This window comes from Podarcis filfolensis, assembly GCF_964270895.1.
Source record: "Podarcis filfolensis genome assembly, chromosome: 12".
NCBI classification, from domain to species: Eukaryota; Metazoa; Chordata; class Lepidosauria; order Squamata; family Lacertidae; genus Podarcis; species Podarcis filfolensis.
This window is the reverse complement of record NC_139614.1, coordinates 54,609,924-54,637,802: the sequence shown is the minus strand read 5'-3', so window position 1 is coordinate 54,637,802 and position 27,879 is coordinate 54,609,924. Positions and strand designations below refer to the sequence as shown.

The 27,879-nt window shown below is 48.3% G+C and overlaps 3 protein-coding genes across 8 annotated transcripts in view; 2 read left to right on the top strand and 1 right to left on the bottom strand.

Moving 5' to 3' along the window:
- LOC310746227 (cathelicidin-related peptide Oh-Cath-like) overlaps nucleotides 1-27,879 on the top strand; it is a 520,941-nt gene that overhangs the window by 177,438 nt on the left and 315,624 nt on the right. Inside the window, exon 6 of one of the 2 annotated variants that reach the window (XR_014540521.1) lies at nucleotides 21,152-21,233. The gene's annotated coding sequence lies outside the window, so the exon portion shown is untranslated. Of the gene's footprint in view, nucleotides 1-21,151; nucleotides 21,537-27,879 lie in introns of those variants that run through there. The other variant, XR_014540522.1, reaches the window with a different exon arrangement.
- LOC310746143 (tubulin delta chain-like) lies at nucleotides 319-27,158 on the bottom strand. 4 transcript variants are annotated; one of them, XM_083579932.1, is made up of 12 exons: nucleotides 27,049-27,158; nucleotides 24,217-24,296; nucleotides 18,610-18,712; nucleotides 16,489-16,584; nucleotides 15,251-15,312; nucleotides 12,437-12,574; nucleotides 10,621-10,762; nucleotides 8,552-8,731; nucleotides 7,090-7,185; nucleotides 3,897-3,972; nucleotides 3,137-3,278; nucleotides 319-1,009 (listed from the first exon to the last, which is right to left on the bottom strand). In XM_083579932.1, exons 3-12 carry the CDS (start codon nucleotides 18,705-18,707, stop codon nucleotides 783-785), a joined length of 1,257 nt encoding a protein of 418 aa, XP_083436058.1. In that variant the 5' UTR covers nucleotides 18,708-18,712; nucleotides 24,217-24,296; nucleotides 27,049-27,158; the 3' UTR covers nucleotides 319-782. The 4 variants fall into 4 exon arrangements, with proteins under 4 accessions (XP_083436058.1, XP_083436056.1, XP_083436057.1 ...); XM_083579930.1 differs by lacking the exon at nucleotides 27,049-27,158 and adding an exon at nucleotides 24,834-25,120; XM_083579931.1 differs by lacking the exon at nucleotides 27,049-27,158 and adding an exon at nucleotides 24,834-25,109 and having other exon boundaries at nucleotides 24,217-24,291.
- Nucleotides 25,149-27,879, top strand: part of SETD2 (SET domain containing 2, histone lysine methyltransferase) — a 94,055-nt gene continuing 91,324 nt past the window's right edge. For both annotated transcript variants that reach the window (XR_014540442.1, XM_083579054.1), the window contains exon 1: nucleotides 25,149-26,245. Coding sequence is in view for 1 of the 2 variants with exons in the window: in XM_083579054.1 (XP_083435180.1) it covers nucleotides 26,190-26,245 (56 nt within the window). In the remaining variant the exon portion in view is untranslated. The remainder of the gene's footprint in view (nucleotides 26,246-27,879) is intronic.

The window sequence follows — 27,879 nt, the reverse complement described above, 5'->3', positions numbered from 1 at the left end:
CCATCTATTAGAACAGAGCTCCCCCATATAGCGCCTGGCCGCACCCACAGAGGTCTCCCCTGGCACACACAGCACACCCTTTCGTACTGGCCTTTTGGGAGTTGCAGTGGCAAACATCTGGAGAGTGCCAGGGTGAGGTGGGGCAAAGGTTGCCCTATGTACACTACGGATCGCCAACGAAGGGACGTTGCTGGATGTTTTAAAGCACAGAGCACTGGTTTCCAAACCTTCCACGGACCACAGGAAAGTTACCGAGGGTTTTCACGGACCACTTAATGATTCTCCTGCCTGTTGTATAGCGACTGTCCGGCACTGTCCTAGATGCTAAGGTCCTTTGGAATTTATTAAAATTAAAACTTTCCAGCACGGACGTTCACAGACCACTGCTGGGTGGTGGGACACTATCTGGGAGCCCATCGCAGATGGACACGTGATTCTTTCACAGAAAGTCAGCAGGCAGGGCACTAGGTTTTGGAAATCCCCATGGACAGGCCTTGCTCAAAGAGAGGGATGAGGCTCCTGATGCTCTTCGGATGTCACTGGACTACAACTCCCATCATCCTTAGCTAGCAGTAGTCAGGGATGATGGGAACTGTAGTCCAAAAACAGCAAAGTTTGGAAACCCTGTTTTACACAGTCACACAGCCATGCTGACCCTGGGGTATGTTCGGGTGTGGATTGTGGGGGGGTGGCACATTCTTAACGAGAGTCGCCCCATATTTCCTTGGGCCCTGCTCCTCCCGAGTGTTACGAGGTGCTCAGAGGTCCTGCATCCGTCGCACTCACTCCCCAAGGTGGCTGTAATCTCCCAGGACGGAGCGCACCGTCTCAAAGGCCTGCTCAAAATCACCTTCCTCGCAGCCATGCCTCCAGTACCAGTGCAGGAAAGCGTTGCTCTCGTACATGGCCCTCGCCCGCTGCTCCACCCGCTGCAGGAGGTCGGCTGAGCTGCTGTGGTTGGCACAGACGGTCAAGCTGTGCCGGCCGGGAGCCACGAGGCTGGCAGCATCTGGAGGGCGGACAGAGGTGGTGGATTAGAACAAGCTCTGGAGCCAGCCTTAAGGAAAGGCTTAATTCTGAAGGAAATCAGCCCTGAGTGCTCACTGGAAGGACAGATCCTGAAGCTGAGGCTCCAATATTTGGCCAACTCATGAGAAGAGAAGACTCCCTGGAAAAGACCCTGATGCTGGGAAAGATGGAGGGCACAAGGAGAAGGGGACGACAGAGGACGAGATGGTGGGACAGTGTTCTCGAAACTACCAGCATGAGTTTGACCAAACTGTGGGAGGCAGTGGAAGACAGGAGGGCCGGGTGTGCTCTGGTCCAGGGGGTCACGAAGAGTCGGACACGACTAAACGACTAAGCAACAACAACAACTGGAGCCAGCCTAAAATATATAGATTTACAGCAGATGTCCAAAGCACATCATCAGGATGTGTTGGGAACTGCATGCAAAGATGCCCCCACCTCATGGAACAGCCTCCCCAGGGAAATTCTCCTGGCATCATAATTCAGCCAGGCCTTTAAAACTAATCGTGCTTGGATATAATATTAAAAAGCAGAGACATCACTTTGCCAACAAAGGTCCGTATAGTTAAAGCTATAGTTTTCCCAGTAGTGATGTATGGAAGTGAGAGCTGGACCATAAGGAAGGCTGATCGCCGCAGAATGGATGCTTTTGAATTCTGGTGCTGGAGGAGACTCTTGAGAGTCCCATGGACTGCAAGAAGATCAAAGCAATCCACTCTGAAGGAAATCAGCCCTGAGTGCTCACTCAGCGGACTAGCAGGTGAAATTATCAGACTATGCAGAGATAGCAAGATTGATAGGGAAAGTCAGAAATCAGGAGGAGCAAAACTTCAACAGGGAATGGGACAAATGCAAAATGTATCTAAAGGAACACGGTAATCGCTTGAGTTCTTTGGCAGACTTTTAAGAACTCCTGCAATGTTAAAGAGACTATGGATATTGTGGAGAACTTCAATGTGGATAAATTATAATATGCAGTTGACTTGGATATACTAAGGACCCACGGAGGGGGAGGAGGGAAATCCTAAGATTCAAAAGAATCTTTTTAAATTTTGGAATATCAATGTGTTAACCTGAGATTTATTTTGTAAAATCAATAAAAAATATTTTTTTGCTTTATGGTTTGGCCCTCTTAAATATCTGCGTTTCTCCTTTCCCATAGCCTTCATTGTCCTGCACTGCATTTCAACTGTTGCTATTTGTGAGCTGCTCAGAGAAAACTTGTGTTTATTGGGAGGTTTCACTACAGTGGTACCTTGGTTCTCAAACGCCTTGGTACTCAAAAAACTTGGAACCCAAACACTGTAAACCCGGAAGTAAGTATTCTGGTTTGCGAACATTTTTCGGAAACCGAACGTGCACTATTTTGAGTGTTACATTTCCCATTTGAGTGTTAACTGAGTTCTGTCTGTTTTTGCTATTTATTTTGTGTTTTTGTGGCTGTGTGTGTGTGTGTGTGTGTGTGTGAGAGAGAGAGAGAGAGAGAGAGAGAGACTGAGACTGTGTGGAACCCAGTTCAGCTACTGACAGATTGATTGTGTGGCTGCAGTACATTGTTTATTGCTTTCATTTTATGGATTAATGGTCTCGTTAGATAGTAAAATTCATGTTCAATTGCTGTTTTAGGGGTTGTTTTTAAAAGTCTGGAACGGATTAATCCATTTTACACTACTTTCTATGGGAAAGAGTGCCTTGGTTTTCGAATGCTTTGGTTTTGGAACGGACTTCTGGAACGGATTAAGTTTGAGAACCAAAGTACCACTGTATATAGATTCAGTAAGCAGTACAGTAGTACCTCTGGATGCGAACGGGAGCCGTTCCGGAGCCCCGTTTGCATTCTGAAGCGGACGCAACCCGCGTCTGTGCGTGCCGCGATTTGCTGCTTCCGCACATGTGTGTGACGTCATTTTGGGCATCTGCGCATGCGTGAGCAGCGAAACCTGGAAGTAACGCGCTCCGTTACTTCCGGGTTGCCGCAGAGCGCAACCTGAAAACACTCAAGCCGAAGCTACTTCAACCCAAGGTATGACTGTAATAGTAAGAAGAGGAAGAAGAAGAAGAAGAAATGTCCTGCGCAGAACCAGAACCAGGGGCTTGCGAGACTGACCGGTCCAGTAAGTAGCAGCGAAGGGGTTCCACGCAACGCAGCGGTAGCCTTGCCTCAGCTTCCTCAGGACCAAACTGGGGTTCGCGAGAAAGGCGTCTTCCCGGGGGCCGCGAACCACAGCCAGCACGGCTGTGCTCTGGTGCTGCCGGCAAGCCTGCTAAGGACCAAGTCACAAAGGAGATGGAAGAGCCCTCACCACCCCAGCCCCACCTGGTGCCCTTCCCCGGGACTTGCATCCGCGGATGCTCCCGAGGGAGCAGAAATTCCCTAGGCTAAGCAGAGCAGGAACAGGGAAATCCAGCCAGACGGTTTTCATTAAGGGTATTTGTTCTTTGAAACTACCTTCCAAATTCCGCTTTGGGCTGGATTTTACGAAGAGTTTGTTCCATGGGCAGGGAACTGGATCCGGCCCAATCGCCTTCTAAATCTGGCCCACGGACGGTCATATTTTCACATGAGTAGAATGTGTCCTTTTATTTAAAAGGCAACTCTGGGTTATTTGTGGGGCATAGGAATTCGTTCATTACCCCCCAAAAAAATATAGTCCGGCCCCCAACAAGGTCTGAGGGACAGTGGACCGGCCCCCTGCTGAAAAGGTTTGCTGATCCCTGACCTTCTATCCCAGCTGAATTCCTAGTATGATCTGCTATCCAACGCAGGAGATTCTTCCTCTGAATTTTACACTGTAGCCTGCACGGGCAAATGCCCAGAGGTAGAGAAGCCCAAGTTACTCATTCAACTCCCCCCAGTGAAAGGATACAGGATTTCCATCCAGAGACTGGCGAGGCAGCGGCTGCAGCACGGAAGACGCCAGGCTGTCCCAAAACACCGTCCCCCTGGGGAAATGAAACACAGGCCCCGCTCACCCAAAGGCAATCCCATGTGGAGGGAGGTACGGAGCAATAACTCGAACAGTGTCAGCGAAATTAACTCTGTTTTCAAAGAAACAAAACAGCTCAGGAAGTCAGGCCTAGTTAGACCCTCAGCAGATCAGCTGTGGGGACTGAAGGCCCTTGCTTTCTCACTTTCCTCACTGGAATCTGAGACTCCATCGCCTTGCCTGTCTTTGCTCCCCCCTCTTCATACCTCTTTGGTTCTGGGAGATCAGGGGCAATGGCAGCTGATCGCAGCAGGAGGGGGGGACCCCCAGCAACCTGCTTTCCCAGCAACCTGCCTCATCTCTGCTTCTTCTTTTTTATTATTTTTTTTTAATTCAAAATTATAACAAGACATATTATCCAAAAACATATCATCCTTGTCCCCCCCCATTTTTCCTCCCTCCCCCCCAAACCCACCCCCACCCCCCTCAGTTCCAGTCTTTGGTTTCTCTAAGAATGCTGTTTTCTGCATGTTACAAAGTTTTATAGTGCCTCAAACTATTTAGCTGATTATTATCAATAAAAGGTTTGTGAATGTTTATTCAAAACCTGCCAAGGAGTCCAGTTCGCTTTGTTGCGTCTTCAGATACTTTGTAAAGGGTTCCCATTCATCCTTAAAGTCACAGTTATCCTTGTCCCGTAGCCTGTATGTCAGTTTTGCCAGTTCTGCATAGTTCGTCAATTTTTCTTGCCAGGATTCTTTAGTTGGGGTTTCTTCAGTCTTCCATCCTTGTGCTACCAGAACTCTCGCGGCTGTTGTCGCATAGCCTCATCTCTGCTTCTTGGCTCCCTTCCTCTCCCTCTCCGGACTGCTCTCTGCCCCAGACTCTCCCTGCTCACTAAGCCCAGTTGCCTCTTCAGCTTCCAACGCCTCCTCTTCCCAGTCTGGCCACTCATCTCTGTCCCAGCAACAAGCCCTGCTGCTCTGAGCCTTTTTTCCCTGGGGGTTCCCCTTGGGGGTTCCACAGCTGGTGCCTTGCACCATTCTTCTGCATCTTAGCCAGCCCATGACGGGCGCTGCTTATATCAAGCCAGACCAAAGACCCATCTAGTACACAGGCTGACAGGTGGCCCTCCAGGGTTTCGGAGAAGGAGATGCTATTTTGGAGGTGCTGTTGGGGACTGATCCTGGGACTTTCTACATAACGACTGAGCCATCCCACTGTCTATATACCAGTTAAACTGGGTCAGGCAGCACTATATATTCTGGTACTACAGTGGTGCCTTGGGTTACAGACGCTTCAGGTTACAGACTCCGTTAACCCAGAAATAGTACCTCGGGTTAAGAACTTTGCTTCAGGATGAGAACAGAAATCGTGCTCTGGTGGCGGAGCGGCAGCAGGAGGCTCCATTAGCTAAAGTGGTGCTTCAGGTTAAGAACAGTTTCAGGTGAAGAACAGACCTCCGGAACGAATTAAGTACTTAACCTGAGGTACCACTGTATTGAATTTTTATTTTATTTTTATGTATTAAAATATATATATAAATAATTTTTATTTGGTTTTAAAAGAATAAGAAACAAATGCAACAAATCAAACACAAAAATCCATACACAGAGATTACTCTGAATCTCGTGACTTACTCCGACCTCATCCATGGGTCCCAATAACAACATTTATAACTGCCTATCAGTTTGTTGGGATGCGGGTGGCGCTGTGGGTTAAACCACAGAGCCTAGGGCTTGCCGATCAGAAGGTTGGCGGTTCGTATCCCCGCGACGGGGTGAGCTCCCGTTCCTCGGTCCCTGCTCCTGCCAACCTAGCAGTTCAAAAGCACGTCAAAGTGCAAGTAGATAAATAGGTACTGCTCCGGTGGGAAGGTAAACGGCATTTCCGTGCGCTGCTCTGGTTCACCAGAAGCGGCTTAGTCATGCTGGCCACATGACCCAGAAGCTGTATGCCGGCTCCCTCGGCCAATAAAGCGAGATGAGTGCCGCAACCCCAGAGTTGGTCATGACTGGAACTAATGGTCAGGGGTCCCCTTTACCTTTATCAGTTTGTTATCTTGTTTTTTGCCCATCTAAATTGTCCGTAATTTTTCATTACATTACAAGAGTGTTTAAAATCCTGCTAATGCTGTCATCTCCTTACAGTGGTCTCCTAAGTAAACTATAATTTTTCCCCTGTTCTTTTTTAAAGCTTTTGTCCTCTTGGTTCCTGAGCTTCACAATTAATTTTGCCATTTCGGAATAGACCATCGTCTTGGTTTGCCATTCTTCTCTGGTCGGGGTTGTCTCTTCCTTCCATCTCTGGTCTAATAACATCCGAGCGGCAGTTGTTGCCTACTTTACGTATGAAAATAGAGACCTCACTCTACACCTTTGTTTGAAATGGAGCTGTTTTAATGAAAATAAGACTTTGGCCTGGATTCGGCATTCTAGCTGTCGCAGGCATCCCCGGACTTGACCCTCCAGCTGTTTTGGGACTACAACTCCCATCATCCCTTGCTAATGGGAGAAATGGTCAGGGATGATGGGAATTGTAGTCCCAAAACAGCTGGAGGGCGGGTTTGGAGATGCCTGCACTAGGGCAACAGGGCTTTTCCTCCACTAGTTCAACCTCCTGCAATGCAGGGTCATCTAGCATCACCCCCTGCAACACAAGCAACACAGTAATAATAATAATAATAATAATAATAATTTATTATTTATTATTTATACCCCGCCCATCTGGCTGGGCTTCCCCAGCCACTCTGGGCGGCTTCCAACAAAACACTAAAATACAATAACCTATTAAACATTAAAAGCTTCCCTAAACAGGGCTGCCTTCAGATGTCTTCTAAAAGTTTGGTAGTTGTTTTTCTCTTTGACATCTGGTGGGAGGGCGTTCCACAGGGTGGGCGCCACCACCGAGAAGGCCCTCTGCCTGGTTCCCTGTAACTTGGCTTCTCGGAGCGAGGGAACCGCCAGAAGGCCCTTGGCGCTGGACCTCAGTGTCCGGGCAGAACGATGGGGATGGAGACGCTCCTTCAGGTATAACTGGACCGAAGCCGTTTAGGGCTTTCAAGGTCAGCACCAACACTTTGAATTGTGCTCGGAAACGAGTTGAAGCCTCCCAGTGAGGCCCCTGCTCCTACCTTGTGCTGGCTTGGGCTGTGTGGAGGAACTTGAAGGCAGGCATGGGGCAGACGGTTCTCAGCAGCTCCCAGGGCTCCATCCCCATGCTAACCCCACTGAAAAACAAGGGACAGGGCATTGAGAAGAGCAGACGCAACAGGTATCACCTGCCCCAGGGCCTCCCAAACCATTTTGGGGCTGGATAATAATGATGATACCCTGCCCATCTGGCTGGGTTTCCCAACAGAATACAGTGGTACCTCAGGTTAAGAACTTACATTTGTTCTGGATTCCGTTCTTAACCTGAAATTGTTCTTAACATGAAGCACCACTTTAGCTAATGGGGCCTCCTGCCGCCGCCGCGCGATTTCTGTTCTCATCCGGAAGCAAAGTTCTTAACCTGAGATACTATTTCTGGATTAGCGGAGTCTGTAACCTGAAGCGTATGTAACCTGAAGCGTCTGTAACCCAAGGTAACTTAGGGATTCTGTTTTGGCGACTGTAACGCTGGTTTAAGGAGCCATTTGGCACCTATCTTACATATACAGTGGTACCTTGGGTTACAGACGCTTCAGGTTACAGACTCCGCTAACCCAGAAATAGTACAGTGGTACCTTGGGTTACAGATGCTTCAGGTTACGGACTCCACTAACCCAGCCCAGAAATAGTACAGTGGTACCTCGGGTTACAGATGCTTCAGGTTACATGCGCTTCAGGTTACAGACTCCGCTAACCCAGAAATAGTACCTCAGGTTAAGAACTTTGCTTCAGGATGAGAACAGAAATCGTGCTCTGGCAGCAGCGGGAGGCCCCATTAGCTAAAGTGGTGCTTCAGGTTAAGAACAGTTTCAGGTTAATAATGGACCTCCGGAACGAATTAAGTATGTAACCAGAGGTACCACTGTACCTTGGGTTAAGAACTTTGCTTCAGGATGAGAACAGAAATCATGTTCCGGCGGCGCAGTGGCAGTGGGAGGCCCCATTAGCTAAAGTGGTACCTCAGGTTAAGAATGGACCACTGGAACAAATTAAGTTCTTAACCCGAGGTACCACTGTATTAAAAACACTAAACACTAAAAACTTCCCTAAACAGAGATGCCTTCAGATGTCTCCTAAAAGTCAGACAGTTGTTTATTTCCTTGATGGGAGGGTGTTCCACAGGGCAGGCGCCACCACCGAGAAGGCCCTCTGCCTGGTTCCCTGTAACCTCACTTCTCACAGGGAGGGAACCGCCAGAAGGCCCTCAGAGCTGGACCTTAGTGTCTGGGCTGAACGATGGGGATGGAGACGCTCCTTCAGGTATAAAGGGCTGAGGGCGTTTAGGATTGTAGTCCAGAACACCTGTTGGGTGCCAGGCTATCTCAAGCGCACACGTCTGCAGAAAGCATTTGGCCTTTCTTAAGAGAATGCAATGGAACGGCTCTTCAATCAAGCGCTGGCTGGGCAGCAGACAGCAAAAGCGAGCCCCTGTCTCGGACTCACCTTTGTGATGTGAAAATCTTTAGTGGGCAGAGAAGCCCAGCGAGGCAGGAAGCGAGGTAGGCATTCATAGAAGGGAAGGAGACTTGGCACGAGGCTTCAGGAGTGTCCTTCCTCGCCAGGGGAGCGGCTGCCTGCTTCAGCACCTCGTCGTTGTGAAACAGAAGGACCCCGTCTGCATACCTGGGAGGAGGGCAAAGCAGGGTCAGGGGCATTTCTGATAGGCTAATTTCATTATTATTATTATTGTTGTTGTTGTTGTTTAGTCGTTTAGTCGTGTCCGACTCTTCGTGACCCCCTGGACCAGAGCACACCAGGCCCTCCTGTCTTCCACTGCCTCCCGCAGTTTGGTCAAACTCATGCTGGTAGCTTCGAGAACACTGTCCAGCCATCTCGTCCTCTGTCGTCCCCTTCTCCTTGTCCCCTCCATCTTCCCCAACATCAGGGTCTTTTCCAGGGAGTCTTCTCTTCTCATGAGGTGGCCAAAGTCTTGGAGCCTCAGCTTCAGGATCTGTCCTTCCAGTGAGCACTCAGGGCTGATTTCCTTGAGAATGGAGAGGTTGGATCTTCTTGCAGTCCATGGGACTCTCCAGAGTCTCCTCCAGCACCAGAATTCAAAAGCATCCATTCTTCGGCGATCAGCCTTCTTTATGGTCCAGCTCTCACTTCCATACATCACTACTGGGAAAACCATAGCTTGAACTATACGGACCTTTGTCGGCAAGGTGATGTCTCTGCTTTTTAAGATGCTGTCTAGGTTTGTCATCGCCTTTCTCCCAAGAAGCAGGCGTCTTTTATTTTGGTGACTGCTGTCACCATCTGCAGTGATGATGATGATGATGATGATTATTTTATATCCCGCCTTACAGCAGCTACTACTATGCTATAAGATCCACTGTCCTGTGATATCATATATGAGTTTGTACTACTGAAGAAGCCTAAGATGGTGAAACAAGACTAATATTCCGGAAATCCTTGTCTTAGACTGCCACAACCTTTTGTGTGGATTGTTGGACTCTATGAACAGACGGGTGGAATAGACATTTTCACATATATTTGACCTTATGCATAAACTGATTAGAGAATGAACTGATCCACTGGGTCTTCTACTTTTTCGTTGAACTTTATGAGCTACTTCTGTTGAAATCTACAATTCAATACAATAAATATATTATTTTTTCAAACGTACAGCCGGTTATGTCTTGTGTGTTTATTGAATGTTTCATGTAACCAGAGGTTTGTTGTTGTTTTGCGCTTCTTTATATATGAACAACTTGCATATAAACGCAGGCTTGCAATGGATAAATTCAATGATATTTGGAATCCATTCTTACAAATACTAGAACAGGTTAAGATCTGGTGAAGTACAATAACAACCTTGTGAAATATACCGTTTGGGGTTCCCCCCCCATTCTCCCCCCTTGTTTTCCCTTCTGCACAGGTTCTGTTTCTCCTTATTGTTCGCATCTCACCATGTCTGGTGCAAGGGACGCAGGTGGGGCTGTGGGTTAAACCACAGAGCCTAGGACTTGCTGATCAGAAGGTCGGTGGTTCGAATCCCTGCGACGGAGTGAGCTCCTGTTGCTCGGTCCCTGCTCCTGCCAACCTAGCAGTTCAAAAGCACATCAAAGTGCAAGTAGATAAATAGGTACCACTCTGGTGGGAAGGTAAACGGCGTTTCCGTGTGCTGTTCTGGTTTGCCAGAAGCGGCTTAGTCATGCTGGCCACATGACCCGGAAGTTGTACGCCAGCTACCTGGGCCAATAAAGCGAGATGAGCGCTGCAAGCCCAGAGTTGGCTACAACTGGACCTAATGGTCAGGGGTCCCTTTACCTATGTCTGGTGCACATATAGTTAGGTACTTTTTGAACTTTCTATAAAGATGTTTTTTAAAAAATATGCTTGCCATGATTGGAGGAGAACCATTGAAATAAAGTGGAAATGCCTAACTCTAGCACATTCATTCTGACCTGTCTACCCTGAGTAGATCTTCAGTCAGCTATATTCCAGCGTCGTTGCTTTTTTCCTTTTGCTGGCCAAGCCTTGTAAGAGATAGACCTTCCTTTACTCACCTCTGGAGCCAAGAAAGGCACAGCAGGGCGTTGTAGTGTTGCAGAGGGCTCTCACCAGCTTGGTGCGGGGCCACCGAGACAGACAGGATGTGGCCGAGGGGGTACTCTTCTCGAATGGCTTCGCACAACCGGGAACTCAGCCCTAGGGGAAAAGAGCCCAACGCAAACGGATTAGCATTGCTTAACACCAGAGAAAGAAGGAGTTGCTATTATTATCACTGCTAATAAAAATAATAAGTATTAAGAATGAGGAAATCCCGACAAAAGAACAGCGGCAAGAGAAACTCATAATTCATGTAGAACTGGCTAAATTGAGAGATAAGGACAACTGTGACTTCAAAGAAGAATGGGAACTTTCTACAAATTACTTAAGAAGACAACAAAATGAATTGGACTCCTTGGCAGGTTTTGAATAAACATACACAAATTTATTGATTGATAGCATGGTAGATAGATAATGTAAGGATTTGCATAATTTTACAACATGAGGAATAATATGTGTTGAGAAATCAGAGAGAGGAGCTGAGGGAAGTCTCGGGGGGGAGGGGAAGGAGGATTTGAGGGGGTGGGGGGAAAGGGGGGGAAATAATGAATATGATATGTTTGGATAAGTTGTTGTGTTGAAATTGCTAATAAAAGTTTTTTTTTATAATAATAATAATAATAAATATATGTCACCCATCTGGCTGGGCTTCCCCGGCCACTCTAGGCGGCTTACAGCATATATAAAAACACACCAAAACATCAAGCATTTAAAAAAAAAAATCCTATACGAGCAACAAACAAACAAACCAATAAATTGATAGAAACCAATAACAAGAATAAAGAGTTTATAAAAGGTAAAGGTAAAGGGACCCCTGACCATTAGATCTAGTCGTGGCCGACTCTGGGGTTGCGGCGCTCATCTCGCTTTACTGGCCGAGGGAGCCGGCGTACAGCTTCTGGGTCATGTGGCCAGCATGGCTAAGCCGCTTCTGGCGAACTAGAGCAGCGCACGGAAACGCCGTTTACCTTCCTGCCGTACCTATTTATTTGCTTGCACTCTGACGTGCTTTCGAACTGCTAGGTTGGCAGGTTGCAGGGACCCAGCAACGGGAGCTCACCCCATTGCGGGGATTCGAACTGCTGACCTTCTGATTGGCAAGTCCTAGAGGGTACCCCACCAAAATTCCATCTTGCCCAAATCTTGCAGGACAAGGATACCCACACGACCCTGAAGGTGGCTAGGTTCCTAGTTGCTGTCCTTTCCCAAAAGCGACGCCAAGGAGCACTACAAGCAAATTAAGGCGTAGTATGCCTTTTCATTTTATAGTATTTTATTGTTATAGTGGTGTTTTAGCGATTGTTTTTTTATTTCCCTATGGCACAAGCTGTTATTTAGGTGTTGTTTTTACCTGTATGGGCCTATGGCCGTAATAAATTTCTCATTTCTCATTTCTCATTGGCAAGTCCTAGGCCCTGTTTAGTGGAGTTTGTAATGTTTGATGTTTTAGCGTGTTTTTAATATTCTGTTGGGAGCCGCCCAGAGTGGCTGGGGAAACCCAGCCAGATGGGTAGGGTATAGATCATAAATTTACTATTGTTGTTGTTGTTGATTATTATGAACCATCTTCAGAGGCAGCCCACACCGTGCCTTTAAAAGCACATGGCTTCCCCCAGAGAATCCTGGAAACTGTAGCTCACCGCAGGTGCTGAGAAGTGTAGCGCCGTGAGGTGCAAACCACGGTTTCTGGGATTCTTTCGGCGAAATGCATTGCGTGGCTGTGGCCGCAGTCAGGGGAGGGGAAAATAACTTTCATTGAAGCGATGTCCTCACCAGCTCCTGTGCCCCCGCTGAGGCTGTGGAACAGCACAGTCCCACCGTAGAAATCCCTTTTCTCGGCCTCTTTCCGCAGACTCTCCATCGTCCGACTGCACAAGCTCTGTTCGCCCTCCGAACGGACGCCGTGATAACCTGTGAACCACAAAAGGTACAGGCACCAAGTGAGAACAGCTGCTGGAGACGAGCAACAAGACAGAAGCGTCCCTCCTTTTTATTATTATAATTTTTATTAAATTTCTGTTTCACATTTTAGAATAGTCATACCATGTTACGTTTGCTTCATGTAACGTTCTTTCAGGTTGCGTCCCACGGCAACCCGGAAGTACCGGAAAGGGTTACTTCTGGGTTTCGCTGCTCACGCATGCGCAGAAGCGCAAAATGATGTCATGCGCATGTGCAGAAGCGCCAAATTGCAACCCGCGCGTGCGCAGATGCGCCACTGCGGGTTGCGCTCTTTTCACGTTGCGAACGGGCCTCCGGAACGGATCCTGTTCGCAACCAGAGGTACCACTGTATTCACTTAAACAACCTTAAAATATCAGTGATTTCCCTTCCTCTTCGATGGTTCATTTTGCACAGCATAAATCCCTACATATTTTATATACCGTATTTTTCGCTCTATAAGATGCACTTTTTCCCTCCTAAAAATAAGGGGAAATGTGTGTGCGCCTTATGGAGCGAATGCAGGCTGCGCAGCTATCCCAGAAGCCAGAACAGCAAGAGGGATCGCTGCGCAGTGAAAGCAGCGATCCCTCTTGCTGTTCTGGCTTCTGGGATTCAGAATATTTTTTTGTGTTTTCCTCCTCCAAAAACTAGGTGCGTCTTATGGTCTGGTGTGTCTTATAGAGCGAAAAATACGGTAAACGAAACCAAGCAGTATTCCATTATAACAGGCACGTCCAACTTCAAAGACATTGCAATCTATTCCCACTATAAAAGAAACTGGCATCTACCCACTGGATTGACCAACACTGTTGAGCTTTTTTTAGAAATCCAAAGTTGTTGAGTTTTTTTTAGAAATAAGAAGTAGTTGAGCTTTTTTGGGGGGTGATCAGGGTCCCACAATCAGCCGCCGCGATTGACCAGTAGATCACGATCGACCTGTTGGACATTCCTGCAATGTAACATCCACCCAAACTTCCCTACACTGTTAATTTTATCTTAACGCTGCTGCCCACATTTTCAAATACAGTCGTACCTTGGCTCCCGAAAGCCTTGGGAGTTGAACATTCCGGCTCCCAAACCATCAAAAACATTCAGCTTTGGAATGTTATTTTGGAAGCCAAAAGAACTAGCTTCCAACTGGCTGCATGAGCCACGCTTTGGTTTCTCAACGTTTCAGAAGTTGAGGTACAACTGTACACGCAATTTCCCTCCAGTGTGAGAGCCAGTGTGGTGTAGTGATTAAGAGCGGTGGACTCGTAATCTGGTGAACCGGGTTCGCTTCCCTGCTCCTCCACCTGCAGGGTGACCTTGGACTAGTCACACTTCTCTGAAGTCTCTCAGCCTCACTCACCTCACAGAGTGTTTGTTGTGGGGGAGGAAGGGAAAGGAGAATGTTAGCCACTTTGAGACTCCTTTGGGTAGTGATAAAGCAGGATATCAAATCCAAACTCTTCTTCTATATATATTGGCTCTCTTCCGCTGTCTTTTCATTCTTACGAGCTTTCCAGAGGCTGTTGGATGCAGAGGAATGGTGGGAGGGATCGAGCTGGGAAGCCCCCAAGGGAAGAGAACTGAGTGGTGATGGGATGACGATGAGCTTTCAGTGGGAGAAGACTGGGAAGAGGAGGTGTTCGAAGTAACAGAGCCTAGTGAGCAGGGAGAGTCTGTGGCAGAGAAAAGTCCAGAATCGGAGGCACAAGCAGGAAAGGAAGGAAGCCAAGAGGCAGAGATGAGTCAGGCTGTTGAAGAAGCCCTTCTGCTGTGACAAGCTCCTCTCCCTGCTTATCTCCCAGAACCAGAAGAGGTCTGAAAAGGGCAGAGCAGAGGTTGGTTGCATGCGGGCGCTGACTCCGGATTGCTTGGGGAAAACCCTGGAAAGGAGGGAGCTTAAGACGACTGTGGAGAGGTGGGGACCTTCTGTCTTGGCAAGTGATCCATGGGTCAAGACCTACTAGGGATGATCCGCTGTGTTCACGAGGCCTGACACTCAGCCAAGTCTGTGCAGATGTTCTTGCTAATAAAAAGTTAACTCCAGCATTGATGGGGCTTGGACTACTGCCATGCGCTCTATGTGGGGCTACCTTTGAAGGTGACCCGGAAACTACAACTAATCCAGAATGCGGCAGCTAGACTGGTGACTGGGGGTGGCCGCCGAGACCACATAACACCAGTCTTGAAAGACCTACATTGGCTCCCAGTACGTTTCCGAGCACAATTCAAAGTATTGGTGCTGACCTTTAAAGCCCTAAACGGCCTCGGCCCAGTATCCCTGAAGGAGCGTCTCCACCCCCATCGTTCTGCCCGGACGCTGAGGTCCAGCACCGAGGGCCTTCTGGCAGTTCCCTCACTGAGAGAAACCAAGTTACAGGGAACCAGGCAGAGGGCCTTCTCGGTGGTGGCGCCAGCCCTGTGGAACGCCCTCCCGCCAGATGTCAAAGAGAAAAACAACTACCAGACATTCAGAAGACATCTTAAGGCAGCCCTGTTCAGGGAAGTTTTTAATGTGTGACATTTTAGTGTATTTTTGGTCTCTGTGGAAGCCGCCCAGAGTGGCTGGGGAGACCCAGCCAGATGGGCAGGGTACAAATAATAAATTATTATTATTATTAGTATCGCTACAAAGGAGAACTCTGGGGCTCTTACCATAAGCCCAGTTGCTGCCTCGTCCCTGCTTCCCCAGGATGAGATTGGACTCTCTGAATACCCTGGTTTTGGGGTGGGGGGAGGAGAAAGGAATAACAATGATGATGACGATAATGATGAAACTGTCAGAGACTTTATTTGGGGCTCTGTGCACTAAAGCAATAAAACAAAAATATGTTTCGCGTGGGGGTTGTTCCTGGGCCCTGGGCCCATTGGTGCAGTGCATAGAAACGCACTGCGTCACCCCCCCGCCCATTTCTACCTTCTTCCAGTTCCAAAAGGGATCATGCGTCAACTGGATGCACCTAAATCAGTCATCACCCGTATACGAAGTTTTCACCAAGAAAGTGGATTTCTGCAATCTGAACCAACCGAATGTGCATATAAAGCTTATTTTGTACAATTTTAGCCTTCTGGCTAAATGGGACGTGGGTGGCGCTGTGGGTTAAACCACAGAGCCTAGGACTTGCCGATCAGAAGGTCGGCGGTTCGAATCCCCGCATGGGGTGAGCTTCTGTTGCTCGGTCCCTGCTCCTGCCAACCTAGCAGTTCAAAAGCACGTCAAAGTGCAAGTAGATAAATAGGTGGGAAGGTAAACGGCGTTTCCGTGCGCTGCCCTGGTTCGCCAGAAGCGGCTTAGTCATGCTGGCCACATGACCCGGAAGCTGTACGCCGGCTCCCTCGGCCAATAAAGAGAGATGAGCGCCGCAACCCCCAAGTCGGTCACAACTGGACCGAATGGTCAGGGGTCCCTTTACCCTTCTGGCAACCTTTCACCACTGGAAATCCCGCTTTCCCAACCTGGTTTCTGAGATTTCAGCAAACGCTGAAATGTGCCAAGCCTCTCTTGGCTATGCAATCTCATAAAAGGCTTGTCCCCTCTTGTATCCTTCCCCATCTCCATGGAATACTGTGGTACCTCAAGTTACATACGTTTCAGGTTACAGACTCCGCTAACCCAGAAATAGTGCTTCAGGTTAAGAACCTTGCTTCAGGATGAGAACAGAAATCGTGCTCCGGGTGGCGCAATGGCAGCGGGAGGCCCCATTAGCTAAAGTGGTGCTTCAGGTTAAGAACAGTTTCAGGTTAAGTACGGACCTCCGGAATGAATTAAGTACTTAACCTGAGGTACCACTGTACCCACTACCTGAAGAAATCTATTAACAGTGGCCCGGAGATTTCTTACGTTGCCTTCCAAGGAATGCAGGGCGGCGGAGCTGGAGCCCCCTGCCACTTACCCTCTTTTGACTTGTTTCTGCAGCTTCTTCACCACTTTGGGCTCACTGTCCACACAGATGGCGCTCAGATGGCCATCCTGGGAGCAGAACGGGTAACTGGAAGAGATACAGCAGCAGCTCACATCAGGGAAGACCCAAGACACTCTCGGTCCACCTAGTTTTAGTTGAAATTCCTGCATCGCAGGGGGATGGACTAGACAATTGCCGGGGGCCCTTCCACCTCTAGAATTGTATGATTCTATGAATCATGGAGGGACGCGGGTGGCGCTGTGGGTTAAACCACAGAGCCTAGGACTTGCCGATCAGAAGGTTGGCGGTTCGAATCCCCGCGACGGGGTGAGCTCCCGTTGCTCGGTCCCTGCTCCTGCCAACCTAGCAGTTCAAAAGCACATCAAAGTGCAAGTAGATAAATAGGTACCACTCCGGCGGGAAGGTAAACGGCATTTCCGTGCGCTGCTCTGGTTCGCCAGAAGCGGCTTAGTCATGCTGGCCACATGACCCGGAAGCTGTACGTCGGTTCCCTCGGCCAGTAAAGCGAGATGAGCGCCGCAACCCCAGAGTCGGCCACGACTGGACCTAATGGTCAGGGGTCCCCTTAACCCTTTATGAATCACGGAGTGATTCCAGAACTTTGGAGAAATCCCACTATGCAAAACGATCAGTGCAAAGTCTGCTTAAAATCACTGTAATGTAGTAAGTGATGGCTTTTTGTCACTGACAACACTCCCCCAAAATGCAAGTTGCTTAAGGAATGGGAAGCCTGTGATCCTCCAGATATTGCTGGGATCACAACTCCCATCACCTCTCACCTCTGGCCCTGCAGGCTGGGGCTGATGGGATCTGGAGTCAAGCGGCAGATCGCACGCCACCGGATCCTAGTCCTTGGGTTAGATGGCTTTCACCATTTCTGGTTTTGAGAAGCCCATTGCTTTTCAGAACAGCTCTAGAAGGAGTTCCAGCCAAGGAAATTAAGAATTGCATCCCTCCCCCCATCATTATATTCAAAATTAAACCCAGAGCTCTGTATTTGTTCCTCCTGGCTCAGCTACTGAGACATACTTGAGGGGTGAGGACGAAGGCCTGTCTCTGATTTGAAGCCTTTTAAAAAGGCAGAGGAACTGATTGACGTATTTTTTCCTGTCCACCCAGGGGAAAAAGAGGAGGCCATGTTTTTCCCTGGGCCCAGAGGATACAGCTATGATTACTACAGAAACGTAATGTTCATAAACCATTCCCAAGCATTCAAAGTTCTTCACGTGCATCAACTAACTGAAACCCTTAGAACTACCCGGCAAGAAAAGTCACAAGAGGAGGATATTAATAGACAAGATAATCAACTGTTTTTATATGCAAGAATGGCAGCAAGAGTACTATTGGCACAGAAATGGAAACAAGAAGAACTACCGATGAAAGAAGAATGGCAGGTGAAATTAATGGACTACGCAGAATTAGATGACAGGAAGGATGCGAAACCTGCGGCATCAGAGATTCTCAGAGGACTGGAGTAAATATGTGAATTATTTGAAAAGCAATTGTAATCAACAATTACAATTACTAGTAGGATTGCAAGTTTTGTAAGGAGGACTGTACGAAATATTGCAGAGGAAAGTAAAGGTAAAGGGAGCCCTGACCGTTAGGTCCAGTCGCGGATGACTCTGGGATTGCGGTGCTCATCTCGCTTTACTGGCCGAGGGAGCCGGCGTACAGCTTCCGGGTCATGTGGCCAGCATGACTAAGCCGCTTCTGGCGAACCAGAGCAGTGCACAGAAACGCCGTTTACCTTCCCGCTGGAGTGGTACCTATTTATCTACTTGCACTTTGACGTGCTTTCGAACTGCTAGGTTGGCAGGAGCAGGGACCGAGCAACGGGAGCTCACCCCGTCGCGGGGATTCGAACCGCCGACCTTCTGATTGGCAAGACCTAGTAATAGTGAAATTAATGAAATGCAGATTAAGTGATAAAGACTGAAAAATCTTCAGATGTCCAAAATATTGTATAAGAAAATATGTTATATGATTTGTGGGAGTTTTATGTAAAAATCAATATGAAAAGTCCCGAGAGACTGGAGGCCCAACTATAAGCCTGTGGTCTGATCCAGCAAGCTCTTCTAACAGACGTACATGTCAGCTTCTCGGCTACTTGTGCCGGTAACGATTTGCCACCATTCCTGTCCAATCTGGTTGCCACACTGTCCAATCTGTAGCCACACGGCAGACATGGTTCCTGGAAGAGTAAAGACAACAACATACCAATGTTAGACACAGGACCTCAGAACAGGGGAAGATGTTAGTTGAGTCTCTGGACATGATAAAAGTTTATTGCAGTTACCATGCATATGCAGGTCATTGTTTTAATATTATTTTATAGTTCATGAAGCATTTCTATATCCTTCTGCTGTGCTGTTAAAGAATTCCACGAAACAGTGGGTATATCTGGAATCAATGTTCACAACGTCTGTTTGCAAACTACTTCAGCAGCGTTGGACACCATAAAAAAAAGCTTTACAGCCTGTTTTCACCAGATAAGAATCTGATATGTTGCTTATGATACAAGACTTGTGTTTATTTGGTTTCATGTTTTCAAGAGAATCCATTAAGAGTGCATATTTTGTGACTTTCAGAGATTCATAAGTTTTCTGTTTATGTGATTTCATATACCGTATTTTTTCTCTATACGACTCACTTTTTCCCTCCTAAAAAGTAAGGGGAAATGTGTGTGCGTCTTATGGAGCGAATGCAGGCTGCGCAGCTATCCCAGAAGCCAGAACAGCAAGAGGGATTGCTGCTTTCACTGCACAGCGATCCCTCTTGCTGTTCTGGCTTCTGAATATTTTTTTCTTGTTTTCCTTCTCCAAAAACTAGGTGCATCTTATGGTCTGGTGCGTCTTATAGAGCGAAAAATACGGTATTTCATATTATATAAAGAGTGTATATTGATATCGTATCATTGTATTTGATCATCGTGTTGCCTCGGATATTACTGACTATTGTTTGCAACACAGGGGTTAAATTGTTTGGTTATCTTTTGTTGTTGGCATGGGTCTGTCTTGAGTGACAATGGAGTGTGCCTGAGGGGGTGAAGTCAAACCACCATGTTGGCAGTACTTAAGTAAGCTCCCTGGGGCACAAGCCTGGGCAGTGTGCCTGAAGGTCCTGGGCTGCCCAGACGACAAGACCCCTTCTCAGCCTCGCTGATGAAGCCCAGAGGAAAGCAGAGCAAGATGATTGCCACCTGCTTGGTTTCAAGATTTGCCGGAAGGTGGCATACAACCATTTTTGGGACTCCATTCCAAATACACTAATACCTCCGCAAACGTCCGCCCCATTGGCAGTCCATTTTGGCAAATGTCCGTGGCAAACCCAGAAGTACCAGAATGGGTTACTTCTGGGTTTGCTGTTCACGAATGAACAGAAGCACTAAATCATGCTTTGCGCATGCACAGAAGTGCAAACCGCTCCGCACACAGAGCGGAGCTTTCGTCAAGCATCCAGGGCTCCGGAACGGATCCCGGACTCAAAACAAGGTACCAATGCATGTAAAAAAATAAATAAAAAATTTAGCTTTACGTAACGATTGTACACAACAAACATAACAATTCCAAAAAGAAAAAGAAAACAAAAGGTTCTCTCGAACCTTGAGACCTCCCTCCCCGAGTTCCATTTCTAAATTTTATTCCTCCATCTTTTACTGTAATCTATCTATTATATATCCATAGTATCCAAAGTTTGTGTTGCTTTACAAGTATTATTGTATTCCTGCTAATGATTTCAGCTGTTTACACTGGTCTCTAAGATATGTTATGAAGTTATTCCAATCCTTGATAAAGATTTGGTCTTCCTGATTTCTGATCCTTCCCGACATTTTTGCCATTTCGTCATAGTTCATCAACTTGGTCTGGCATTCTTCTCTGGTCGGGACTTTATCTTCTTTCCATCTCTGGGCTAATAACATCCGTACAATGCTGGATGGAACTTTAGATGATGACCAAAACCTGGCTTTCCTTTAGATGTCCTCCAAACGATAACATCTGCCGTGTTATGCTTTCCTTCTCCTACATGGGCGACTTTCCCAGGCTGATGAGCCCCATCTGCCCCTCACTTCTGTGATAGGAATTTTGAGGTCTTAAAGGTAAAGGGACCCCTGACCATTAGGTCCAGTTGTGGCTGACTCTGGGGTTCCGACGCTCATCTCGCTTTATTGGCCGAGGGAGCTGGCGTACAGCTTCCGGGTCATGTAGCCAGCATGACTAAGCTGCTTCTGGCGAACCAGAGCAGCGCACGGAAACACCATTTACCTTCCCGCTGGAGTGGTACCTATTTATCTACTTGCACTTTGACGTGCTTTCGAACTGCTAGGTTGGCAGGAGCAGGGACCGAGCAACGGGAGCTCACCCCGTCGTGGGGATTCGAACCGCCGACCTTCTCATCGGCAAGTCCTAGGCTCAGTGGTTTAACCCACCTGCGTCCCTTATATGTTAAATGTTCATAAGTGTACCAACCAAGCACGTGCATAGATCAGCACAGGAAGACTGACCTGGAACCATTTTTTATTCCCAAACTGACCAAATGTTTTCTCTGCAAGGTCAAAGGAAAATGGAAAAGCCTCCCCACTGTCTTTTCCTTCACAAATCCTGTCTTAAGGGCACATTTAAGATATGAATAGGGTGTGAGCCTGTGACCTGGCCCAGGAACTAAGTATTTATCATTACAGAAGACTGGCCAGGCTCCCCAGGCAATCCAATCAAGTGACCTTCCAGACAGGAGATAAACAATGACAGGAGAAAAACAACATTCAAATTTCTGTTTTAGACCGCCTTTTCTGTGATGTAGATATGATGTTTGTGGGGGGTGGTCTTGGGTTACACCCTTCTGTGATGTATGTATGATGTATGGAGGGGTGGTCTTGAGCTTGAGGGCAGGGAATTTAAAATGTCTATATAAGGCCTTGTGCGCCATTGTTCTGGGTTCCTCCTCCTTTCCTGAGTGTGAGGGGAGCATCCTGTTGCAACAGATCAATAAAGATCAGGCTTACTAGCTGCTTTGCTTCTCAATATTCTCTGGTTGGACTCTGTTATTTCCTCCTACCAATAGGGAACCTATGTAAGGATTCTATATGGGCTCTTGGATACCCCATAAGGGAAAAAGGGCAGATTTTTGTTTACAACAAAGCCTTCAACTATGTTCCATGCAGGTCTCCTTTTGCAAATATTCATTTCATTGTTGTTGTTGTTTAGTCTTTTAGTCGTGTCCGACTCTTCGTGACCCCATGGACCAGAGCACGCCAGGCACTTCTGTCTTCCACTGCCTCCCGCAGTTTGTTCAGACTCATGTTTGTAGCTTCGAAGACACTATCCAACCATCTCGTCCTCTGTCGTCCCCTTCTCCTTGTGCCCTCCATCTTTCCCAACATCAGGGTCTTTTCCAGGGAGTCTTCTCTTCTCATGAGGTGGCCAAAGTATTGGAGCCTCAGCTTCACGATCTGTCCTTCCAGTGAGCACTCAGGGCTGATTTCCTTCAGAATGGAGAGGTTTGATCTTCTTGCAGTCCATGGGACTCTCAAGAGTCTCCTCCAGCACCATAATTCAAAAGCATCAATTCTTCGGCATCAGCCTTCTTTATGGTCCAGCTCTCACTTCCATAAATCACTACTGGGAAAATTCATTTCATACAGGTTATATTATTGCAGAGCTAGGATCGGTTCTGCCAGGGTATGGAATAAAATGTGTTATGTATTTTGTCTAGCCAAAGGTAAAATACATAAAACAGAACAAAATGGATTACACAGCTTAATTAATTATTAAAACCATGTTCTATTCTGCCACGGTGGTGCCCTGGGAAGCAGGCTTGGGTTTACTGCTTACTCTTCTGTGAAAAGCCACCAAGGCAGGCGGCTAGTCTCACTGGTAAGGCTATGTTCTCATCAGTATAAACTGATGGCCCAGAGCCAGCTAATCCAGGTGGATTAATGCTTACCGGGGACACTGAATCACAAAAGAAAGATGTTTGTTTTAGCAGGCACCCCATCAGAAAGCAACAAGGAGGTCTCTTCCGGGTGAATGGGAGATGAATAGCTAGAGGCATAAAAGGAATCACTGTATGTTAAAAGGCCAACTGCTTTGTTATGAATGGGGTCCCGGGAACAGTTGCAAAGATCCTGAACAGATAGGTAGCCGTGTTGGTCTGCCATAGTCAAAACAAAAAAAAAATTTTCCTTCCAGTAGCACCTTAAAGACCAACTAAGTTAGTTCTTGGTATGAGCTTTCGTGTGCATGCACACTTCTTCAGATACACTGAAACAGAAGTTGCCAGATCCTTCTATATAGTGAAGAGCTATATAGAAGACCTATTGCAGTCGTTAAGAGTCGTCAACAGGCTCATCACAGCTATCTGCCCACCACCCATTCCCACCACCCTTCTGAGTAATACCCCTCCCCACCTTCTCACTATATAGAAGGATCTGGCAACTTCTGTTTCAGTGTATCTGAAGAAGTGTGCATGCACACGAAAGCTCATACCAAGAACTAACTTAGTTGGTCTTTAAGGTGCTACTGGAAGGAAAAATTTTTTTTTGTTTTAAAGATCCTGAAATAAATTAAGCATCTAAGCAATATTGCCTTGTAGAAGGAGGTGATTATAATGCATAATCCAGGCGGAGCACCTTTGCATTTTCTGAATTGCAGCAGAAACAGCCTTGTGGCGAAAAGTTACTGCTCCTTTTTGTACGCCAACAGCAAAAACGTCCTGCACCAAATCAGACCCCCTGGACCCCCTAGCACAAAATGGTCTATTCTGGCTCTCCAGGCAGAGGGGTCTTTGACATCTCTCAATATCCCATCCAGTTTTTAAAAAACAGAAGTGGAGATTGAACTTAAGTACATCAAGCATGTGATGGCCAGCCTTGCTGGCGATTGGGTTCCAAGTCCAAAGGATGGCTTTCCTCCATATTTATTTACCTACTTAATTTCTAGAGCTGCCCCATAGCAGAAGGACTCTAGGGCAGGCATAGGCAAACTCGGCCCTCCAGATGTTTTGGGACTACAACTCCTATGATCCCTAGCTAACAGAACCAGTGGTCAGGGATGATGGGAATTATAGTCCCCAAACATCTGGAGCGCCGAGTTTGCCTTTGCCTGTTCTAGGGAGCCAGTGTGGTGAAGTAATTAAGAGTGTTGGGACTAGGACCTGGGAGATTAGGGTTCAAATCCCCACTCAGTCCTGAAGCTCCCTGGGTGACCTTGGAGTCAACAGCAGCCTCTTAATCTTTCCTTATGGGACGTGGATGGTGCTGTTAAACCACAGAGCCTAGGGCTTGTTGATCAGGTCGGTGGTTCGAATCCCCGCGACGGGGTGAGCTCCCGTTGCTCTGTCCCCGCTCCTGCCAACCTAGCAGTTCGAAAGCAAGTAGATAAATAGGTACCACTCTGGCGGGAAGGTAAACTGCATTTCTGTGTGCTGCTCTGGTTTGCCAGAAGAGGCGTAGTCATGCTGGCCACATGACCCGGAAGCTGTCTGCAGACAAACGCCGGCTCCCTCAGCCTATAGAGCGAGATGAGCACCACAACCATAGAGTCGTCCGCGACTGGACCTAATGGTCAGGGGTCCCTTTACCTTTAATCTTTCCTTACAGGGTTGCTGTAATGCAGAAATTAGCTGAGGAGGGGGGTGAACCATGGAATCCTTGGAGAAAAAGGTGGGATATAAATGCAATAAAGAAGATCTTCTGCTTACCTGCTTAAGAAAGCTGGAGGGGCCAGCGAGATGGAGATGCACCTGTCGCAAAACACACCCGGGATATTTCTAGCACTGTTCTGAACAAACAAACAAACAAACAAACAAACAAACAAATATTATTCATCTATCAGATTTCTTACCCATTCCAGGGTGGTTTAACAGCAGCTTGAAAACACAACAATAACAAGACAAAGAATCTGAAGAAGTGTGCATGCACACGAAAGCTCATACCAAGAACTAACTTAGTTGGTCTTTAAGGTGCTACTGGAAGAAAAAAAATTTTTTTTGTTTTGACTATGGCAGACCAACACGGCTACCTATCTGTAAGACAAAAGAAATACTTGTGAGTAAACACGTGATAGGATCAGGCTGCAAACGATGAAAAAATGTGCCCATAGTGGTACAAAAAACACCTGATGAACAGTGAGAGAGACAACAATTATTAATATGAAGCAAAAAATAAATCATCAGCGCCAATAAATGCAGAAGCAATCCATACCATGCACATTCTTACAATGCAAATCAGTTGCCATAAAACCACAGGGGAGAGAACTGCAGAGAAAGTCTTAGTAGCAGGAGTATTTAAAGCAGAACACATCAATAATCCGAAATACCGCCGGATGAAGAGCGCGACGCTCTCCGCCTGCGTCCTGGGAAACGCGTCCTGCTCCTCCTTTCCAAGGAGCGCGGCGGCGCTTTGCAGCAAAAGCGCGCTTCCTTCGGAGCTTGCAAACCGGCTCTGCAAGCCGGAGGGGAAGGAGAAGCGTGTCGGGATGGTGTCGGAAGGGACGATCCGCGACCTGCAGCCGCGCAGCGCTTAAAGGAAGCCCGCAGGAGAAAGGGGCGCCGGTTGCGCGGAGCTGCGCCTTTGCGCTTTTGCGCTTTTGCAGCAAGTAGGAAGTCGACGAGCTACAGTTTCCGTTTGGACGTTTCAGGACTCCGGGAGGAGGAGGAGGAAGAGGAGGAGGAAGAAGAAGAGGAGGAGGAGGAGGGAGGTGGCGGCGGCTGCTCCTCCTAGGAGCGCGATCGCCGCCGTTAAACGAGGACAAAAAAAGAAATAAAGCCAGGGAAGAAGGGACAGAGGAAACTCGGAGAGGGAAGGAAAGGAGGCAGCAGCGAGGAGGGCGAGGTTGGTGCCAAGAAAAAGCCCTGCAAAAATCAAAATACAAGCCGCCGCCGCTGGAGGATCGCCCATTGGGGGGAAAGAAGAAGACGCCTGGATCTTGCCCAGGGAAGGAGCTCGTGGGAAAGGGCCGGAGGAGGGAGGTCAAGGAAAGGAGAAGGGCGTTTTGGGGAGGGGAGGTTTGGCGCCCGTCTCCCGATCCTGCCCTTTTCTTCGAAGGCTCGTCTGGGGCCTAACTTTCTCCTCTGGCCACCTTGCCCGCGCGGATAAAATATTGTTTCGGTTGCAAGAAGCAGAGAAGAGAGGAGCCTTTTTGCAAAGAAGCGAGCCCCGTTTTCCCTTTTCTCCGCTCGAGGATTTTACAAATTGCATTATTATTATTATTATTTTGCGCGCCTGGGACGCGGGGAGCAGTTTGCAGAGAGACCCATGGCCTGATCTGCAGCCGGCGAGGATTTGCAGCGCTTCTCTTGGACGGGGTTTGGTGGGGGGCGTCCTGTTTTGCTTTGGGGTGGGGGGCAAGGAGGCCAAAAAAGGATAAAAAACAGCAGCAACGCACCTTCCCGCCGCCGGAGAACTTAAATTTGGATATCTATCTTGGTTTCCCCGAAGAGGATGTGAAGGAGGCGCCGGGAGCCAGACCCACCGAGCGGCCTCCTTTTTGGGGGGGCAGGTCAGGAAGAGGCTTGGGGGGGTTTCCTGCACGCCTGTTTGGGGGGTTTGCAGCCTTGGGCGTTGGTGGCGGGGGTCGTGGTCGTTTCCCCCGCCGCCCAGCCCCATAGCAATCCCTTATGTGGGGCGGAGGCTGCGCCTGCCCTGATCCTCCACGCCGGGGCTGCTGCATCGGATGAAGAAGAGGCCGAAGATGGGGGATTTCTACGACCCGGAACATCCCACCCTGGAGTAAGTACCACGCTGCCTGGCTCTCCGACACGGGTGCGGGCGCTCGTGTGAACGGGACCCCAACTCGGGTTGCCCCACTTCCAGGATCGCGCGGAGGTGGGGCAATTTCTGGGGGGGGTATCCTCCATTTACACCTCCCTCCCCATCTTTATAGCCTTATGGAGAGGCTGTAAAGGGGGAAGGGACATATCCCACCCCCCCCCAATAATAAACCTTTGCATTGCAAGGATTAGGCTCTACATTTCTAGGATTTTGTAACGTGAAGGGGATGTCCCACCCCATGGGAAAGAAAAGTTCAGCAAGGCCTTGGCCCCCAAATATGGGGTGCCCCACAAGACACCCCCCCAAACCTGGGGTGCAGTGGGTGGTATTTATTTTCCCCTGGGGGGTACAGACATGGTGGAATCTCCTTCCCCTCCATACAAAGGGGTCTGTCAGGCGAAAGGCCCCCCCTGTTGTGGGGAGGAAAGGGGCGAGTGGGTCCCAGTGACCCCTCTCTCCTCCCCACCCCCCACAAAATAATAATAGCCCCCTTCCTGCAAGATAACAGGGGTTGGGGGGGGGGAAGAGCAGCTTTTCGTCACGGGCCTAAACGGCGGGGCCAGGCCTCGCATCCCCGGCCTCTCGTGAGAGCCCTGGCCGGCCCGAGGGGAGCCCTCGGCGGCGAGCGGCGGAGGGAGGAGTGGGCGGGCTTGGGAAGCTGGAAGGCCGCTTCTTGAACCGGACGGTGGGTGGGTGGGTGTGGGGCGACGGCACGCCGCCTCGTGAAATGGTGAGAGGCTGGCCTTGAACCCTCGCCTCACCTCGGAGGGAAAAAGGAAGGCGCCTGTGAGGCGAATGCCCTCCTCGGCGAGGGTCATGGCGGGCCGCTGCTTCGCTGTCAGCCATTTGTCGCCACAAGGCACCTGAAAAGGGACACTTTCCCCTTCCCTCAGAGCAGCGGGGTTTTTATTTGGGGCGGGTGAAATAAAAAAATAAAAAGGGTCAGCATTTTCGCTCTCTTAATCCCACGTGTGGAGGGGCTGGAAGAGGAAAATGGGGGTGAGGGAAGACGTTTGTTTCTTTGAGGAGAAAAGGATTATGGAGGAATATTTTCAGGAATAGGGGGCAAGGGGGGCAGGAGGGCACTGCAAAAGTGCCATTTTCCTCCCCCTTCCTTGGGCACCTTGCCCGGCTTGAGAGGTTATGGGTGCCATGCCAATTATTTTGGGTGGGTGGGCTGCAGCGGGGAGGAAAAACTGCCCTTGCAATGCAACACGTGGGGAATAATAATAATAAATTTTATTTGTATCCCGCCCTCCCCAGCCGGAACCAGGCTCAGGGCGGCTAACAACAATAAAATAATACAACATTCTAAAATCATTTCATTATAAAATTAATTTAGGGACATGCAAGACCCCTAACAACTGGTGTTTGCTTTTCTGCGCCTAAAATGGGGCCACCGAGAAGCAGGCGTTAAAAAAAATATGCCCCGCCATAAAGGCAAAAGCAGACGGTTGAGCAAATCATCCAGACTTAATTCAACATAAAACTTACTCGTTTGCAGGAAATTCATTGCCTGGAAGGGACAATGTTGCTCTGACAAGCTTTGTGGGGCTTTGGAGCGGCCATGTGGGTCTCTCCAGGAATAATAA